At 37.6% G+C, this 21,097-nt stretch overlaps 1 protein-coding gene across 8 annotated transcripts in view; it reads right to left on the reverse strand.

Annotated features, from left to right (window-relative positions):
* The window catches only part of LOC131685359 (low-density lipoprotein receptor), a 993,025-nt gene that overhangs the window by 283,844 nt on the left and 688,084 nt on the right, over nucleotides 1-21,097 (reverse strand). For 6 of the 8 annotated variants that reach the window (XR_009304782.1, XM_058969027.1, XM_058969025.1 and 3 more), the window contains one exon: nucleotides 13,331-13,453. The exons of the other annotated variants lie outside the window; for them this stretch is intronic. Coding sequence is in view for 5 of the 6 variants with exons in the window: in XM_058969027.1 (XP_058825010.1) it covers nucleotides 13,331-13,453 (123 nt within the window). In the remaining variant the exon portion in view is untranslated. The remainder of the gene's footprint in view (nucleotides 1-13,330; nucleotides 13,454-21,097) is intronic. 8 annotated transcript variants of the gene reach the window in all.

A 21,097-nucleotide genomic window follows, 5' to 3' on the forward strand; every position in this document is an offset into this window, starting at 1 on the left:
AATTTTATAAAATTTCAAGAAATGATCATAAAATTTTAATATTTGGTTATAATTTGAGGAAATTTTATTCTTTTTATAAGAATTTACGAACAATTTTATTAAAAGTTTTTAAAAACATGGCAGAAATAAATATTTAATGAAATTTAGATGATACGAGATTTTATTATTTTAATTTATTTTTAGAGATTTTAGACGCAATTTTGATATTTTTTAAAATTTACATTAAATGGCAAAAAAGTATAATGAAATTTAAAATTGTGAACTATTTATAAAATTAAAAAAATGGTGAAATTTCAAGCTCATTCTGTATTTTTTTAAATATAGTAAAAATATCATAAAGTCAAATTAAAATGTCAAAGAAAGGCCTTTTTTTAAATTAGCTAGGTTATGCTGCATTACTGAAAGTTAAATGAGATTAGATTTTAATTTCGGTATTTGTTGTTAATTTGGAATTTAGAAAAAAAACCTGTTTTAATCCACCTAGCGGTGCAATTGTGCCTTTCTCATTTCTCTAAACTATGGCACGGAGACTTTTTATGTTCAACATAATCGTGGAAATGTCCATTACATTCTTAGTACACTTTGCACTTATACACAATGGCATGCCAGCCACGAACTTGATGAGCTACGTGTCGACGGTGAAACACTTGAAACAAAAAAATATCATACTTCATTAGCCTAATCAGCATTAGATCAATGTTATCTGCTTGCTAACTCATTTTGTCATGCGGGGGTGGGTATGTGAGGAGGGCGAAAGTCCCATGAACGAACGACTCCCCAGCTTAAATTGGTATGCTTTGTAATGTAGTGGTGGTTTAAAGATGATGGGGTTGAAAGGGAGGGGTATGAGGGCTGGTTGGGGTGGTGGTCTGAGGGGTGATTTAAGGAGATTTTTAAAGGAGGGGCGCGAACAGTAGAGGGGGGGTATAACCCCTCTCCGTAAACCATCAACTACGCCCCTGTTAAACTCCAGAAACCCTAAACGAGTCGAAAAAAGCCGGGATTAGGTTGACGTTTTTCAGAGTGATTGCATAACCTTTCTATATGAGAAAGGCAAAAATGTGCCAAAATCCAAAAAAGTGAATCGTAGTCAAATTTTTTTTTCGAGTTTGCATCAAATCTCGACGTTTCATGCACATTGAACACATTTAGCATCAAAAATAAAAATTCAGTTTTTAATTTTTCCTATAGTTTATATGAGAAATTTCTGTGTGGCCGCACTCTGAAACCCGTAATTCCGGAACCAGAATTCCGATCGATCCAAAATTCAATAGCAGCCGATGGGAAGGTTGCACCTTTCATTTGAGACTAAGTTTGGGCAAATCGGTCCAGCCATCTCTGAGAAAAATGAGTGACATTATTTGACACATACGCACATACATACACACACACACACATACACACACATACACACACACATACACACACACATACACACACACATACACACACACATACATACATACACACACACATACAGACTTTTTCCGATCTCGACGAACTGAGTCGAATGGGATATGACACTCGGCCCTCCGGGCCGGGATTAGGTTGACGTTTTTCAGAGTGATTGCATAACCTTTCTATATGAGAAAGGCAAAAAATAAGCCGAACGTTCACAAAATTCACAGAAAATAAGAAACATAAAATTTTTATCCAGTGGATCAAATAAATTTAAAACTTTTAATAAAAAATATATAAAATCCTATTAAAACTTAGTTATTATTTTAAAAGAATTACAACCAACCATGAAAATTGAAGAAAACATTATAAACATTAAAAAAAGTTTCCATTATTGAGGCTTTAACCTTACGGCCTCTTGTTTCGGGTTAGAAAAATCTCTTAAGAAACATTTATGTGCGGGGTTAGGAATCGAACCCAGGTGAGCTACGTACAAGGCAGTCGATTTACTGCGCTACACTATGCCCGCCCCTACAATATGACATTTTGACAAAAACTATTTATGAAATTAAAAACTTATATTGAGGGTTTAATAAAATTTCGAAAATATCAACAAAATTTTTGATAATACAGTGATTTATCCCGATTTTGTCAGATTCATATGAAAATTGATAGTTGGTAATTTGGTGGGTTGAAGTTGAATTCGAGTTAATCCTTTACTTTACTTTATACTTTTTCTTATCTTTGAGATCCGAAATATGAAAAAAAAAATTATTTTGCACTGTCAGACCCCCTTAAGATAAATTTAAACTAAATAATCAGAGAGGGTTTTGAGACTATATCTAAGGACTAAAGAATATTTAAAGAGCTTCGGATTATTATAAAAAGAGAAAAAAATATATCCCGATTTTGTCAATGTCCCCGTTTGATCAGCCTAAAATACACCAAGGGGCTGATTAAAACGGGTCTTCACTGTATTAAAAATTGCACAAAAATTAAGTTAGGTAAAAACAACATTTTAGCATAGTCACAGGTTCGCAATCAAAAAAATCTGTTTCGGATTCCACATTCTCATCAGCAAACCTGTGCTTCTGTGCTTGTCTTCCGAGACATCACTCGGAACCTGCCAGTTGCTTAGTCCCTACAAGACTTTTTGGATTTAGGATTGAGCGTCTAACTAGTGCTAGTGTTGATGCTAGCTGAGATTTATCACCTAACGGGCACCAAGATGGCCCTGGGTACTGGGGAGGAGAATCCGAAACGCTAAAAACTAATGGTAATAAAATTTGAAGAAAATTGATGAAATTGTCGAATGAATTCTCTGATAAAATTTTCTACGAACGAATGAAGTCATGGGTGCGTTTCGACTTCGTCTCATCAGAAACCGACACTAACTTATTGTCTGAATAGATTGGCACCGGCTTGACGCTAAATCCCAAAAAGGGTAACACTATTTAATAAATAAATAAATAGTGTTTATCTAAATATCAAAGCTGTTTGACGAAGTTTTGAATGGAATTTGGACGAGGTTTCGAAACTGTTTTGATTGCATGTTGATATTTTGGTCAATTTTTATATATATTATCAAATAGAAATTCTTAGATCAAATATCATCCAAATAGTTTAGAAAAAATCAAAAAACACTGAAATTATGTTGAATTTTTTTTTTAATATCGTTTGGCTAAAATTTCCTCAATTTTTTAAAATTCAAACAAAATTTTAGTGCAGTGAACAATCGTTTTCATCAGTCCTTTGGTGTATTTTGGGCTGACAAAATGGGGAAATTTACAAAATTGGGATATTCTTTTCTTTCTTTGCAATACATTCCATTAAAATATTCTTCATAAATTCCTGAAAATAGTTTTAAAAGTTTTTCTGATTATTTAGTATAAACTTGCATTCATCCAGACCAAAGTTTAATATTAAATGATTTATTTTATTTTTGCATATTTTTCATGTTTATGACAAGGAAAATATACTCAAGAAACAAATTATTCGAAATTGACTTGATTTGTCTGGTAGAGCCTATCAAAGATATTTTCATATGAGGCTAGTAGAATCGAGTCTAGTGAGACTAATAAAATCGTGTCTTTACTGTAATGAGTTTTAATAAAATTTCTAACAAAATTTTATTTTTATTATTTTATTCAATTTATATTAAATTTAACAAATTATATTTATATTTTGTATTTCAATTAGCAATGGGCTGGAGACTATATGAAATATTTTGATTAAAGAGCCATATTACTCAAGGTAGAGCAAAGAGGAGAAGTAAGCAAGTTTGGAAAAGTGTGGAATAATATCATATGAGCAAGTTTAGAGTTTTACAACGACTTAATCCTTTGTCTTCTACCGCAAGAGTCAGGATTTTTTGTCATTTTTATGAAGTGCGAATCACCTAAATCCGCAGCATGTCCGGACAAGCGTAAAGTAACTGAGTACCTTATATTATCGGAATAGGCAAAAAAACTAAAATATTAAAAAATATTTTATATATTCCTTGTTTTGACGTAAGTCATGTTTTTCCTTTACTCAAGGTTTTTAGGAACGTGTCCAATGGAAAATAGACAGCGAAAGAAAAACCGAAACGGTTACAATTCTCTTTTATTGAACACACTGAGAAAAGTTATGTCCTCAAGCAGGAATCGAACTTGCGATCTCCCAGGCTCTAGTTGAATGCGTTAATCACTCCGCCACCGAGGAACTGTGATGATGCCATCAATTGCCGACGAAACGGGAAATGTCACCAACTGGTGAAGGTCAAGGGCAGCGAGCAGTGATTCTGATTGTGATGTTAAGTGGTTCGGTTCAAACGTCATGGTTTTATGGTCTTGGTCGTGTTAGCAACGAGCATTTGTATGTTCGCGCTTGTGGCCAAGTTTATATGGCTGAAAAGACTCACAAATTGAGTTAACCACTGCGCCGAGCTTGTGTTTGTGATATCGCGGGCGTAGATGTGCGCGGATGGAATACTGAATGTTGTAGTTTGTATTATCGCGCAAGTCTCGATCGTTTGTATGTATGGATTTAATCATGTGGGAATTTGTATGACGAATTTATTAGTCAGTATATATAAATTAGTTTGTGTAACCGTATGGTCAGGGATGCCAATTGATTGTTCAGAAAATCTGTTTTAATTTTTTTTATGTCTAGATATATTTGGATGACTTAACAGTTATAAAAAAAGCTTTGTTGCACATTGACGAGTTGAAAAGTGCTGGTTTAAAACAAAATTTGAAATGTTAATGATAAAACGTTCCACCTATTCATTTAAATGCATATTAAATCAGCCACTGAAGTCTAAAGTTATCTGCACGACGCCTTAAACTCCGGAAGAATCCAAATAAATCTGGAACGTTGACATCTTCGCGTGGGATTTTTAATATTCTCTCGGACCGCGATTCTGATGTTTAATTTTGAGTGAATTGTTCAAGTGCTAGAAGAGTGAGTTCACTAAATTATCCGGCTCTGTACCAAAGCTTCTAGGAACGAGGGTGAAAGCTTCCGAACGTGAACAATTCATTATAGCGCGGGATAGAGTGTTTGTATGTGCGCATGTAAGGGCTGTACGGAATCAAATTGCATCACTTTCAAATTACTGTAAGTTTGTCTCCATTGGGTATATTATATCGAAATTTTGGGTGAATTTAGTTCGATGTATACTGTTTACATTGTGGAAATTTCACTAGCATCTGTGCAACTGTTGTGGAAATGGAGCCGGAAGAACATCAACGGCCTGAACAAATGTAGCGCAAGAATCTAGAAAATCCGAATCTCTTTCAGCGTATCATTACCAAGAAGCTGGAAGTGGTCCAAACTACAGTAAGTCCTGTTTTGACATGGTACACCGAACGTTTGACCGTCGATAGGACGGAAGAAAATGGCCAAAACGGACATCCATATAGCGTCGATAGTCGAAGCTTTCTAGAGAAATCGTATTGTCTCGCAAACGATGACGAGACTTAGGTGAAAGTATATTGCCAACAACTTCCTGAGATCCTTCCATTCACGTTTCGTCATAAGTTCGGCGGTTCTGAGAAGGCTAGAAAGTAGAAGGTATCCAAATTTAAAAAAAAAACATGATTTGGCAAGAAAGTTGCACGTGTAGAAAACAGAGCACCCCGTTCGTGACGATCGGAACGGTTGATGGACAGGAGTACTTGGAAAAATGCCTCCAACAGCGTCTACTTTCGCTTCTGAGGTCTCAAAATGGCCCTACGCTTGTTTGGCCGGATTTGACCTCGTGCAATTACTCGAAAGATGTCCTGGAGTGGTACAAGGCTAAGGAGGTCAATTTCGTGCCAAAGCATCTTAATCCCATCTTAGAAATACTGGGTCACCGCGAAGCAGGCACTCCAAAAGCATCCTAAGGAAGTGGAATAGGAAACAGAAATGAGATGAAAAAATGAATCTTCACACAAAAACAAGTTGGCTCAAACGTTGTACGAGACTTTATAAACATTGTTAAGAAGAAGGTGTATGCTTTTGAATATACTTATAAAATTGAATAGAACAAAACATGGAAAATGAAAAATAATATGTTTTATTCTATTCCCCGGCGTGAATAATCGCGAAGGAATCGAGTATTTGTATGTGAACGTTTTTGATCGAGAAGGGCGTTTGGAAAGCGCGTGTGACAACGTGTGTGTAAAACTTCACGAGTATGAATTCAATTTTCTAACCGTGTGACAGGTCATATATTGCGATACATCAAACCACATTTTCTCGACGAAATAAGACTGATGTAAGGGCAAAGATGTAATTTTGGACACATATAGCCATTTCAACATCCGTTCCGGAACACCGTTGTCCGGTTCCGGAGGATCAGTTCAGATTTCCATCATGCGACACGTCAAATCATACTTTCTCGATGAAATAAGACTGACGGAAGAGCAAAGAGACCATTTTTAACACATTTGGTCATTTCAACAGCAATTCCGGAACTCCGGCGCCCGGTTCCACAGGACCAATTCTGATTTATAGGTCATTTCCATCATGCGGCAAATTACACTTCCTCGACAAAATACGACTGCTGGAAAAGAAAATCTGCCATTTTTGGTACATATGGTTATTTAAACATTTGTTCCCGGAACTCCGGTGTCCGATTCCGGGGAGCCAATTCCGATTTAGAGTTCTTTCCTATCATGCGATGTATCAAATCACACTTCCTCGACGAAATAGGATTGATGGAAGAGCAAAGAGGGTATTTTGGGCACGCATGGTCATTTTAACATTAGTTCTGGAACTCTGGTGTCCGGTTCCGGTGGACCAATTTAGAGGTCATTTCCATCAAGCGGCAAATCAAATTACACCTCTTTGCTCTTCCATCAATCTTATTTGGTAGAGAAAGTGTGATTTGACGTATCGCATGATGGAAATGACCTCTAAATCAACATTCGTCTTTCGGAACTGGACACCGGAGTTCCGGGACGAATGTTGAAATGGTCATTTGTATTCAAAATGGTCTCTTTGCTCTTCCCTCAGTCTTATCTTGTCGAGAAAGTATGATTTGATGAAGGGGTGGGCGTAGCGTAGTTGGTTAATCGATTGCCTTGTACGCAGCGCACTTGGGTTCGAGTCCCGACTCCGTACATGGGGTTAGGAATTTTTCATATGAGATTGTTCTAAACCGAAGAGGCGAATAACCTTAAGGTTAAACCTCTGTAATCGAAATAAAAAAATAAGATTTGGCGTGTCGCATGATAGGAATAGGCTCTCAATCTGAACTGGTGCTCCGGAACCGGACTCCGGAGTTTCCGGTAACCTAACATCCGGCAGTGTCAGTTAAAGCAATTGAAACATTTCCGTATGATTTCAAGGGAAAACTTTTCAGTGAATTCATTCATTGAACTTTTCACTCGTTTTCATTCATAAACATCACAATCAGATATGAATTTGTTTAGAAAATACGAGATGTACAGTACCTTTACGGCAATCTCTATGGATTGGCCATTTGTATCTTTATTTCTCCATATTCATTTGATAGTGCAACTTTTTTCCTAAATATAACCGTTTTTCAATTGAGAATTTATTCAATGTATCAAAAGATATAACCAAAAATATGTAAGAAAGTCGTCTCAGTGTTTTAAGGGTTAAATTTGTATACGTTGCAGACAGGTAGAATAGATATAAACTTTCAAGGAAATTTTTTTCAATGAATTTATTGATATAATAAAGCTTATAAAAATTAAAAATTAAAATTAAGCATAATTAAAATATTTATTAAATTGTAATAAAAGCTTCGCGATATTTTGATGAAACATTTTCAAAATTTTAATGAATTTTCAATAATATTTGAATTCAATTTCCCAACTATAATGAAATTTATTAAATTTAAATTAAATTGTTTAAAAGATTATAAAAAATGTTTAAAAAATTACAATTTTTTAATTGATGAAATTAAAATAAAATAAAGGTTAAATTAAAATACAATTTTAAAATGATTCTTATAGTTGTAATAAAATTGTAATAAAAACCAAATAAAGCTTATATTTTTTTTAAATTTGGCCTCATTCTTTTAAAAATCCTAAATTTTGAAAAAAAAAAAATCCAAAAGTTCCAAATAAAATTTATCTAAAATTTTAAAAAAATTGTTATAAATTTTTTATTATGAAAGAATTTTGATAAAATTTGAACAAAATTTTAAAAAATTTTGAGCAAAACTATAGGATTTTAATAGATCAAAATGTAATAGAACTGTAAAAAAAACATTTTAATGAATTTTTATAAACAAAATTGTAATACAATTTTAATAAATTTTGGAAAAAAATTGAACATTTTTAAATTTTTTTAAAATTTTCCAAGTAAAATTTTACTAATCTTTTCATAAAACTCTAATAGCATAAATAAAAAGATTGCTAAAATTTCATAAAATTAGATTATAATTGAATTTTCGTGAACAAAATTTTATTGAAATTTTAATAATATTGCCATAATATTTATAGAAAATTTAAAAAAAAAATTAATTCAATTTTAATAAGTTCCTTTTCGCCAAGGGGAGAATGTATGGGAACTCGTGCGAAACTTTCTCAATTTCCTCGATGCTCCTGATGCGATGCTACAAGTAACAAAATGCTTTCGCCTCGACGGTAGAAAATCAAAGTGGACGGATCGAACGCTTACTCCTGCCATCATAGTGGTCTTTGACTCCGTCAAAACAAAAGAGGCAGTGCTTCGGCGTTACTTCGAAAAACATAAAGCAGCGACTCTTTGTACACTGAAATCCAGTTTCTCATTAGAGTACCGCTACACAGTGAACGAAGTCCTGTCCATTCAAGCCTTCAGGATCCGGAACCTCGCGCTTCTACTGAAAATTAAACACCAAATATCATCTGTGTACGTCAAGAATGATCATGTAACAATCAAACTTCCAGGACATATACGCTACACCCCCGTGAAAGACCTACATCTTCTCGCTTTGGTTGGACCCGAACCCGCTGGAAACGAGTCTTCAGTATTTTTCGACGCCGAATCTTCGGGTTTCGCCTCCTCTCAATAATCAATTCCGCCACTATGCCGCTGACGTAACTATCCAAATATGACAAGCAACTATCTAAACAAACTCCGCATTGGACACTTAAATGTTCGAGGATTAGAACGCCACATAGATGGCGTGAAAATCATACTGGATCAGACCACTTATCACTTCATCGGACTATCAGAAACAGAATTGAAAGGATCATCTCCCGTAGGACCTATTCGCATTCCCGGATACAACTTTGTCCGACACTCGCTTCCATCTAAACGCGGACGCGGTGCGAAAACCTGCGGAGGTGTTGGACTGTATATTCGGAAAGGAATCAAAGCTACGACCATCCTGAAATCTGCATTTGATCCCAACCTTCCTATCGCCAATCGTGTTGAGTATCTTGCAGTACGGGCGAAACTCAATGATCTGAGCATCTGCATAGTTGTGCTCTACAACCCAACAGCCAGCAATCCACAATTTGCTCAATGCTACGAACGCCTTCTGCTTGACCTGCAAGACTTCACACCTGACCGTCTGTTTATCGTCGGTGATTTCAACATCAATGTGGCAGCAATACAGCAGAGTCCAAACTTGACGGCTCTCAATCAAATCCATCAGGCTTTTGACTTAGCAGTGCTCCCCACATCAGCAACTCGAATTACTGAACGGAGCGCAACGACCATAGATCTAATGATCACAAACGCCCCTGATACAATCACGACCTGTCGAACTTCTTGTGCCAGCACAATCTCCGACCATGAAGCGATCTATCTGATCTCGAACGTGAGAGTCCCCAAACCTGAACCACAAAAAGTCAAAATCCGCAATCTACGCCGCATCAATCCTATACGGCTTCAGGCTGATTTCATCAGTAGAGACAGAACGGACTTTTACCACTGTAGTAACGTAGATGCAAAGACTGAAATGTTAACCACAGAACTGCGAACACTCCTCGACAGTCATGCACCGGAAAAAACTATAACTGTTCGAGATAAGCGCACACCGTGGATCACAAACGAGATAGAGCAAGCCATCAAAACCAGAGATCTCGCCTACGCCCTCTATGCTCGAAATCCCTACAGACTAAAGGGCGATCCACAGTGGAACGACTATCAACAGAAACGCAGCAGAGCAGCATCTGTCATTTCTTCGGCTAAAAGAAGATATGGACAACGGTACTTCAGTCCTGATCTACCCGCACAGCAGTTGTGGAACAACCTTCGAAGGGAGGGAATCCACAATAACAGCAAAACCAACATCAACTGTGATCTGAACGTCGGCGAACTCAATAAGTTTTTTGCCGAAGGACATCGCCAACTTGGTAACAACAGAGCCCAACCGACACAAACCATACAGGCCTCCACCCATCCAAATTCAGCCGCTGAGCACAACAACGTACAGTTCCATTTTCGTGACGTGGATGCAAGTGAAGTTAATCGGCGTTTGCATGAAATAGAATCCAACGCTGCAGGCAGCGATGGAATTCCCATATCATTCCTGAAACTGCTCTCTCCTTTCTTATTGCCAGTGCTAGTAGAGCTCTTTAACAAAATCATCGCTACTCAAGTTTTCCCCAAGAGCTGGAAGAAGGCTATTGTACATCCGATCCCCAAGAACTCACATCCAACGGAGCCGAAGGATTTCAGACCCATTAGTGTCCTTCCAGCGACGTCTAAAATTTTGGAAAAAATACTCCTTGCTCAAAATACCGAACACCTCAACTCTTCAGAACCGCCCATGTTGGCTGTAAATCAGAGTGGTTATCGTAAGCGACATAGTACAACCACTGCCCTCGCCAAAGTTACACACGACGTCCTAACTGGACTCGATGGTCATATGTGTACGGTTATGATCTTGGTGGATTTCTCACTAGCTTTCAATTCGGTGATACATCCTGTACTTCATACCAAGCTGCGCAGTGAATTTAAGTTTTCGGAAGGCGGATGCAACCTAGTAAAATCTTTCCTTAGTGGTCGGAGCCAAATGGTGAAAATAGGTGACAACCTTTCCAGCGAACTAACTCTTCATGACGGAACCCCACAAGGCTCGTGCCTCAGCTCTCTGCTTTTCAGCCTTTACGTGAACAGTCTCCCTGCTGTCCTTCGATGTCAATATCAGCTTTACGCAGATGATCTGCAAATCTACACTACTGGTCGCATTGAGGATATTCATATACTCATTCAGGCAATCAACAGGGATCTCCTAGCAATTGAACAGTGGGCTAAACGAAATGGACTATTCCCCAACCCCAAAAAAACGCAAGCCATAATCTTCAGTAGAGAAGAACTATCTCCCAATTCGGACATAGTGTTTTGTGGCGAAGCGATTCAACTTTCGGAAGCGGTAACTAACCTTGGCCTGCAACTTGACACCAAACTTAACTGGACAAAACAAGTAAACGCCATCACTACAAAAAATTTCAACACTGTGCGTGTTTTTCGACGCTTCTCACCAGTTCTTGCTGTGGAAACGAGAAGGAAATTGATCCAAGCAGTAGTGATGCCAATCCTTACCTACGGTGATGTTATTTTTTACCCTGGAATATCGACTGCGCAAAAAAATCAGCTGCATCGCTGTTTTAAAGCGGCCATGGATTACGATGCAGAGACTCCACGCAAAACCTCAGAAATACAATTATGGGATGCGACCTCCATCAATACTTCCAACTTCGAGTCTGTTGTTTCATGTGGCAGGGCTACCATGGACAGCTCCCCGAATATCTACAACAGCATCTGCAGCGAGGAAGAATGGAGCGAGCCAAAACCTTCGTAATTCCACAACATACATCGAACACCAGGAGAAGTGTGCTGATAGAAGGTGCTTCTCTGTGGAATCGTCTGCCGCTCGCCGTTAAATCGATGCCTATAGCAACAAGCTTCAAGAAAGCTGTTAAGAGAATAAGCAACTAATCTATACTTCTACGTTTGTTGTACACATTGTTTTCCACTGTCATATTATCCTTTATTTTTCCTTGACCTGAATCAATGTTAATATAACGACAGGTTACCGTGTACAATAGTTGACAATAAATTACAAAATTTAAATTGCTACTAATGTATAATTACAAAACGAGTTCAAGATCTTTGTTATTAAATTTTTGATGAAAGCGATGAAATTTGAGAAGTGTCATTGGACTAAACAAAAAAGGACAACTAGATGACAAAAACTAAGGAAGTTTTAAAGGATGTTTCAATAAAATTTTGAATTTTTTTAATACAGTTTGTATGAAATATGAACTAGATTTCCCTTTTTGTTTTTGGTTTGTGTTTGATCATTGGTTAATTTTGGTATAAATCACAGTCTTAAAACAAAAGTTGTATTGATGAAAATTGGTAGAATCGTATTAAAATATTTTCTTAATTTTTCATGAACTTTTAAAAAATTTTATTTATTAAAATTTGAATTGGTTTGAAAGATCTTAAAAACATTGTACAAAAATTTGACAATTTGAAAGTTTCATCGGGATTTGGAACTTAGTTGTGAAATCGCAGTAATATACATTGAAACATTTACGAACTCTTTTTTACATAATATTTCGATTAATAACGAATTTTTTTTAAGAACCAAGTTCGTAAAAAAAGTTTGAAAACGATTAACACCGTGTGAAGTTGTCCACAATTCAACATATTCTTAGCTAACTATTACTAGTAAAAGTTAAATATTTTCGAAATGTGGTTGTCGAGTAGATGACGGAAATCGTTGCTTGAGGCCATTTGGAAATCCAAGATGGCGATTTCTGGTCTCGAAAACTATAAACTCAACAATATGGGTATTTTCGGAATGCGATTGATGAATCAATGACGAAAATAGATGTTTCAGGCCATTTTGAAATCCGAGAAAACTCTATAACCTCAACACTATGGGTATTTTTGGGATGTGATTGACGAGTAAGATGACGGACATTGATGTTTTAGGACATTTTGAAATCCAAGATGGCGGCTTCAGGTTTAGAAGACTCTCTATAAACTCAACCTGGAACATAAGTAAACTTATTTGATACAGAATATTTTTGAGGTTATAGAATTATTCAGTTTTGTAAACTGCTGTTACGAAAGGAAATTCTATCAAAATGTGAAGAGAACTTTTTTTCGAACTAAATCCCACATAACGAAAAGTTGTGTGTCAATTCGCCATGACGACACTGGCAACAGACCAGTAGTACGACAACAAACAGCTTGTTACGCCTATCCATTAACCAATGCTTTTCAACCGTTTGTGCTACTTAAACTGAAATGATTTCCGCAAGTTATGTTTAAATTACCCCCACTCGACGGTTATGATCACCCCCTTATAATGCACCCCACATTACCCATGATGATGAATACAATTTCACATGCCGGTGACTCGTTGGCAACCATATACATACGCACACACCCAAACTACTGCCCACGATGAGATTTCACCCGCTCGAGAGTGCAAAATAACACTAATAATATTAAATATTAAACGGGGGTTGCTACTTACTGCACGACATCTCGTCCGATCCGTCCGGACAGTCCCGGTTCTGGTCGCACATCCACGCTAGCGGAATGCAGGTACCGGTTCCGCTGCGACAGGTGAACTCCTCCGACGAGCACACCTTGCTCTCTGTGGGTGGTCCAATTATTTTCGCAAATTTGCATGCAAATAAAGGAAAGAGTAAACGAAAAGGTTGGATGAAACTTTTCCCCCGTTAGTTGGTGGTGGCCGATGGTTTGCTAGAGTATTAGTAGTATTTTTTTTTCTAGCTATCTTGAACTGTGTAAATATTTTGCATATGAAAACTACGCAAGCGGATTAATGCTAACAGTATCAATTTGAGAGCTGCATATTTAGTTAGAACAGAAGGTATGAATTATGTAAATTACATTGTTGCAATTGACCAAAACAAAAAATGGAAGATTAAAGCGTGAAATGAATACAGGTTAATTATGATAGTGATTGAACAGTGCAAGGACAAAAACAACATCAACATCGCATAATGGCTTCGAACGTGCATTATTTAACAACGGATAAATTCCGGCTGCATCTCTCAACTTAACGGAAAATCCGCGCATTACAGTACGATGGTCGATTGCATTTCAATGACCGCTAATGGTCTCTCTCTCTCTGCATCGGTACGATACACCTTCCCCCTCCTTTCGGACCATGGTCCGTGATTATTGGAAAATTCATTATGCTTTAAAACGGTTTGACCAGGTCAGGTTGGATTGGAAAGAAACACATCCCCCGCCCCCTGGTTCCAATCGATTTCGATCCACAAATTTACGCCCAGAGGGGGGAAGGTGTCACGGGCAAATCGAGCCACACAGAGTGCGGTACCCCTATTCGGAAAATGTCACCGACTGAAAGGCTGGGACATGCATATTCGGACGGACGGGATTTCATCTGAACGACTGAATGGAGCGGCGGTTGCATTCAGTAGCTCTCGCGCGGCACCATCAGGAATAACTCGGTTGCCGCTGTGGGGATGGAAACCGGACAAAATCGTATCGGCAATCCTGGCGCAGGATGCAATGTGGAGAATTTAATTTACACCTTTCGATTCCGAGCGAATGCGAGGCCCTTCGTACGTGCTCCACCCCGGTGGTGGTGGTGGTGTGGTGGCCTGGACCGTGTTCTCGAACCGCCCTTGGCAACGTTTCGTCAACCGTAGAAGAATGGAATGGTTTGGTGATGGATGATGAAAAGAAAATATACATTGGTTTGATGTTTGGCTTCTCCGTAGTCGAGTCAGTTTTTTTTCTCTCAATCACATGGACGAACATTGTACTGGGTCGAAATTTGGGAACGTGGTTGGTAAGTCAGGTTCTGTCCCTGTGAACTGTGACGTAGGTGAAACATTTTTCCTTTTTTATTACCGAATCAAAAGTTTCGAGAGATGGTCTCCTGTTCGAGAGATGCAATCTTCATTGTGGTGTAAATTTGTGGTTTCACAGGAAAATTGGAAAGGGCTTCTGCTCAGACAATATTGATGATTGGTTTTCGCCGGCTGGGTGTTCGAAATTGGATGGAAGATCGAGCTGGCTGCAGCTTGTTGGGTTTCTAATCCGATTAGGCTCGAATTTATGGTATAAAAAGTTGCTTTATTTGGTTGGTTTTATTTGAAACTGTGATTAATTTCAAGCTTGTGTAAAATTGCTGCAAGGGATGGTAAGGCTTCAATATCCGCATTACCTGATGTACAGTGGCTTTTCTTAAATACTATAACCTATTGGATGTACGTCATTGCCGAAGAGTGTTACATTAACATAAAATGCTACAGGAATGTTGCACAACTGACTTACTTTGTTACTTTATCCAAAAAGAGAGAAAATGGATTTACCAATTTGCACTTAAGGGCACAAGACCTAACTTTGAAAAGTGGATGTTGCAGTTTCATATTCCACTCGTCAGTAACTGACACCAACTTTCTGCGAGTTAGACGATTTATCCAAACCAACACTAAATTGGCGCCAGTTAGACACTAAAGCCAAACAGTTCACACAACATGTGTGAACGCTTAATGCAAAGGCGAACAGGTATACATCCCCGTTCACAATGTTGCGATCGACAGTGTAATCATCGATTCGAGTTTGTCTTGCGAGCATCTGTTGGATTGATTATTTCCCAAGATCAGTAAGGATTTTGCATTCAGGATCAATCGCACAGCAAGTAGCTCAACGTTGCGCCTCTGGTGCTGGACCGAATAATTTCTCAGACAACGTGATGTTTACAAATTACAACATTTGGCCTGCGTTAAGCCAAACCGAGCTAAGCGCCATAATTTTTTTCGTATATTTTTCGTACCAAAATTCATTTTTCGATAACTTACCATTTACGTAGAAAGTCAAAGAACACTTGCTTGCTTTCGTTTGCTATTTGAGCTCCCAAAACATAATAGATATTAGAGTTCCTGGTGTTACATTGGATGTTAAAGCGATTTTAGATAAAGTACCTCAAAATGGCGCTTGGTCCTCTTTGGCTTAACACAGGCCATTTCTGATCCTTTTAAAAATCTTTTATTAAGCTTTCTCCTTATAACACATAAATTCAAACATAAAATATATTTGAAGCAGTTCATTGCTAAATAGCCCCTTTCCAGTTAAACAGGGGTTGACCAACAAAAATCGTATAAGAATACAATTTTTATCGGAATCGTATAATGGTACACCGTATGTATACGTATTATACAAAATTAATCTTTACTAGTGCATTGTAATGACTTCTTTACGATACTCGTATATGAGTGCAAACTAAGTCATTTAATGTATAAAAAGGATCGTTATTAGTGCAGTAATATGCCACAATTACGACTACACAAATGTGTGCCGATAATAGCCAAATTAATCCAAGTATTGTACGCCAAGAATCGTGAAGCAAAGGGTAGTGGAGCTACTATCGTACGAAATGTTGGCTGAGTACCGACATAAATTGATTTATACAATTACAATTTATTTAAAATATAATGTGGCATTCTCTTCGATAATTTTGGCCAAGATGCATAGCTTCTTTACTACAATAGCGTTCTATTGACCTCGAAGAATTTACACAAATTTGACATTAATTGCGTTATTATATATGAGTTGATTACAACACATTTCGGATATTTTTGACGTAGGACTACGTCTTTGTTTTCGATATGGGGGTGCACTTTACAAATTCTACAAAATGGAATGTAACGAAAGGTCTTCCAATTTTAAACGCTCTCACGATGAATTTTCAAATTTTTTGCGCATTTCGCCCAGAAATACTTCTAAGAAGAGATTCCAATAGATAAACCCAAAGATTTTTGATATCACGGCATTAAATATTTAAATAATGTGAAACCTAGTCAAAATATCGCGCATTTACGCACAGAATATAGCGCTTCCCAAGTCCGGCACAATATATGTATGTGCCTAGCACGCAACGCTTTTATGAATAACGTCTTCATTGACTATTTAAAGAACGGATTCGGCCAGACAAGCTCAGTTGCCTGTTGAATGGCAGGCGGAGCAGATCACTGCGCTGTGTGTTTTCACAGCCAGTGTAGCTGAGCTAGAAGTCCGTTACACTGACTGTGGAGGTACGCTACCCAGTGCCGTCCAACACGTGACTGAGCTTGTCCGTTCAAACACTATGCTTTCTTTTGTGTTGTGCCCGTTTCCAGCACACTTTTTTGTACAATCTCGAACACAATTATTCGTACACAAAATCGCTTGTACATTCGAGCTCCATTTGCAAACACGGTTTACATAGTGTCGTCAGAGTAGTTGTCTCTTTCGCTCTACTCATCATCATCAGCGTTGACTCATTTTGCTTTCTGCGCTTGGGTTCAATGTTTGAGGCAAATGTGTAGGTAGGTGTATCTAATTTGTTAACCTGCAATGATAGTAATCTGTGCTTTCGTTGCGCAAAGACGAAAACTTTCTTAGCAACAAATTTACGCGGATCGATGGAAAGCACAACGAAAGTTTATTATTTAAGTTTCGATCAATTCTTTGTTTCATTTCCACTTCACGTGATTCATTTCCACTCAGCCTGTACTATTTTGATTCTGCTAATAGGTACATACTACAAAGCCCATTTATGAATGATCACACTGCCACTCCAAAAACCGTTGCAAAAACGTCCATATATAAAATTGTTTTCGATTCTTGTATATTTATAGTTTCGATATATGACCACTGCATTCGCTACATTTGTATGCGTACTTTAGGAAAGTTACGATAATGGCAAAATATAACTAGAAAGCTTGGTCTGTACATGAAATGCATTGTCTATATTGTCTCAAATTTGATTTTTCTTCACCGGTCCGGGTTTTTTACCGCATACAATCGAAAAGTTTTTACAATTTTTAAAAGCTGATCTTGTGCTGTAAAAATTCAGTTTCAGATATTGGTTCGGTCACGGTTTTCTGTCTTCTTGTTCATTCTTCTCAAATAAGTTTAATTGGATTCGATCGCCTACTACAAATGAAATGACCTGATAACCAACATTCGATGTTGATTGGTTGTGCTTAAACTATACGTAAGAAATATACTTATTATTACTCTAAATGTACTAAGAAAATAAATATTTTATATTAAGTAGTATAGTCCTCTGTCGTCCTAATTCGTGCAACCCCACAGTTTTTTGATTTTTTTTTATTCTAGAGGTTTTAACCTTTTGGTCAGTCGTATCTTTTTCGAGTTAGCTAAATCTCTTTAGAAAAATATATTTGCGGGGTCGAGAATAGAACTCAGGTGAGCAGCTTACAAGGCAATCGATTTACCAACTACGCTTTGCTCACTCCCACACATTTAGGATATCATTAATAGTATGTTATGGTTGGCGAGTTAGATATCTCACGTTTGCATAGACAAAGTCGTATATCAGAGTGGTACAACAATAAGCGTTTTCCCAAGAGTCAAGGAGTTCGACTCGAACTAACCACACCTATCAAATGATGTATAGGGTATGTTGCAGGCACGTAAATTGATGCTTCAGAGTTCGAGACCGAGTAAACCCATTTGTAGGAAAAAAAATGCTAGAAACGTTTTAGGACGCGAAAGTTTTAAAGTAATTATTGTTATTAAAAATGAGGTGGTCGAAAGATGTGTCCCATTTTTAACTTTTATTTTATATTAATATTATTATATGATCGTATATAGTACTGTTTTGAGCCGTAAGAGTGCATAAAAGGTATCTGTTACTTGCCACATGGAATCAGGCTAAGTACCGACCACAGTCGCATTTATATACAATGTACATCGTATATTGGAATCCAATTTTATCTCAATGTGGATATATTGCCTCCACTTTTGTCCGTATATAGCTTATTTGAGCATTGTATACGATTGAGTTGTACCGTATATTTACATGTATAACTCGGTTGAAATTCCGATATAACTTTTTTTTACATTTTAACGACATTCAATTAGCTAGAGATTACTGGGTAGGGAAGGTTATGAAAATTAGAGCCATAGTACTCAAGTGAGAGCAAGGATGTGAAGTAAACAGATCGGAAAATTAGAAGTGGCAGAGTCGGCAAAAGGAAAAGGCAAACAGAGATGAACAGCAGCAATCATCATTAAGATTGATGCTAATCGTCGACAGGTTTTCAGTGGTGATCTTGCGTGGCTTAATTTTTGTCGGTTGTCACGGTAAAGATGGACAAGTCTGTCAATGCTAAAGGACATGCTGGTGAACTCGAGTGATTCGTAATTATGCTGCCTAAGCTCGACCCTCATCAGCAGAAGACAAAAGTTAAGCCCTTACGATATTAAGCCTGTTCTAATGACTCTGCCACTTCTAGTTTTCCGATCTGTTTACTTCACATCCTTGCTCTCACTTGAGTATTATGGCTCTAATTTTCATAACTTTCCCTACCCAGTAATCTCTAGCTTATTGAATGTCGTTAAAATGTTAAAAAAAAAAAGAAAATGTGACTAACATAGTTGAAATAAAAAAGGAAAAAAAATCGATATAACTACAAAATTGTTTGCTGGGTCCTTGCAGCGATCGTACCATTCGATAGTTAATTCATCGAGAGAGGTCGCAGATCTGATCACCGCTTTACCGTGAAGTTTGCAGAAGTAGCATTCCGCAAATCGATTCTTTCAAACTTTAAAGACGTTTACGTTATGCGTTGGATCAAAAAGACCCCTTAAGGAAGGTATCTATAGCAACCAGAAAGAGCAATGACTTCTAACGAAATAACCATGCATTTAAGGAGGAATGACCCATCGAGATTAACGCTCTCCATTAAACAAAAAAAAAGTACCATGCATTGAAGTTGCCGCTTCTCAAGTTACCATCATAGACCGCCTTTGCATTACTTTCACCTCCCTTACCTATAAAGTCTCGGTTTGATACTGGCTGTCTTGTGATATCGCGGAAATCCTCCCCGCATCGAGACTATTTTTATAGGATCCCTTCTCCCACGGTGCACTATCTTTTATTTCAGGAGTAGTCCAATCGGAGCTATGAGCGAGAATGTCGGAAGGGTCCCTTGTCCGAATCATTCACTACAATTGCAGACGAGACGCGGGCCATGTCGTCTACTGAAACACTGCTCAAGGCCAATTACAGCGGGTCGTGATTCTTATGCTGATATCCAATGTTCAGATTCAGATGGCGAGACTTGGATGCTTCTTGATCGCGTAGGAACGAGCGTTTATATGTTCGCACTTGAGACAACGTTTTTATGTTTTCGAGATCGTGAAGAGCTCGAGCGTTTGTATGTTAACGTGTTTGATCGCGTAGGCGTATGTATAACCGGGTTATCATTTACATATTCACGTAGGTTTTTCAAATATTCAAGCGGACTGCGATTCTTATGTTTAATTTTGCGCATACAGTTTACATGCTAAAAGAGAGTGAGCTCATTCATATCACTAGAGTTTCCAGTAATTTCTGCTGAAACGTGTTGTCCAGTGTACACGAAGGTAATTTATTCTATTTTTGGGAAATAATCCAATTGAAGGCATGCACCTAGGCTGCTAGAACACAGGTTGAACTTCCGGCCGTGACCTGTTCATGATCGTGCGAGAACGAACGCTTGTTTGTTCGAACTTAATTTTATTTGCCTAGTCCAATAAGTTACACGTTATAGCTACTGAATTCCTTACACGATGAAACTGGATAAAGGTAACTTCCGTAAGTCTTCAGTCAATGCTTCGGCTACTCTGTTCAGTTCGAAAAACGATTACACTATTTAATCGGAGCTTTACTTTTTGATTAGAAGATCCACACACCGTGACTAAAATGATCGCCGTTACAGTTACATTCTATTTTCGAAGTTACAGTTACATTCATTTTTCAGACAATGTACGCTAGATAAGAGATATTGTTCAGACATTCTAATTCTCATTCACTCACGCGAGAAGGAGCTTATCCGATGTCTAACTTTTCCCGTGTAAGATTAGTCGCAAGATTATCCGTTTTCACTAATAGCTTGAGAATAATATTTCCTATGAAAAATTTCCGATCTTTTCCTAGAAATTAATCAAAGTGAAAAAATATAGGGGGACCCGGGGCTATTAAGATAGTGGGGGTAATTCGGACCCCCTCGATTTCTCAGAAAATAGCAAGACTTTCCTGACTATCGTTCATACTCCTGGAACCGCTATTCTGACACATTAATTTTGAGAGCTGAAGTTGATTCTTTATTCTTTGTAGAAAGGAGATACAACGTATTTCGTTGTTTTGCCATTCTCAAAACAAAAATCATTATATCATTATCATTATGCCGGCTGTTCGGCCATCTATGGGAGCTGTCCATCAATGTCAGCTTCTTTCTCCGAACAG

The sequence above is a fragment of the Topomyia yanbarensis genome, chromosome 2, assembly GCF_030247195.1.
Source record: "Topomyia yanbarensis strain Yona2022 chromosome 2, ASM3024719v1, whole genome shotgun sequence".
NCBI lineage: Eukaryota > Metazoa > Arthropoda > Insecta > Diptera > Culicidae > Topomyia > Topomyia yanbarensis.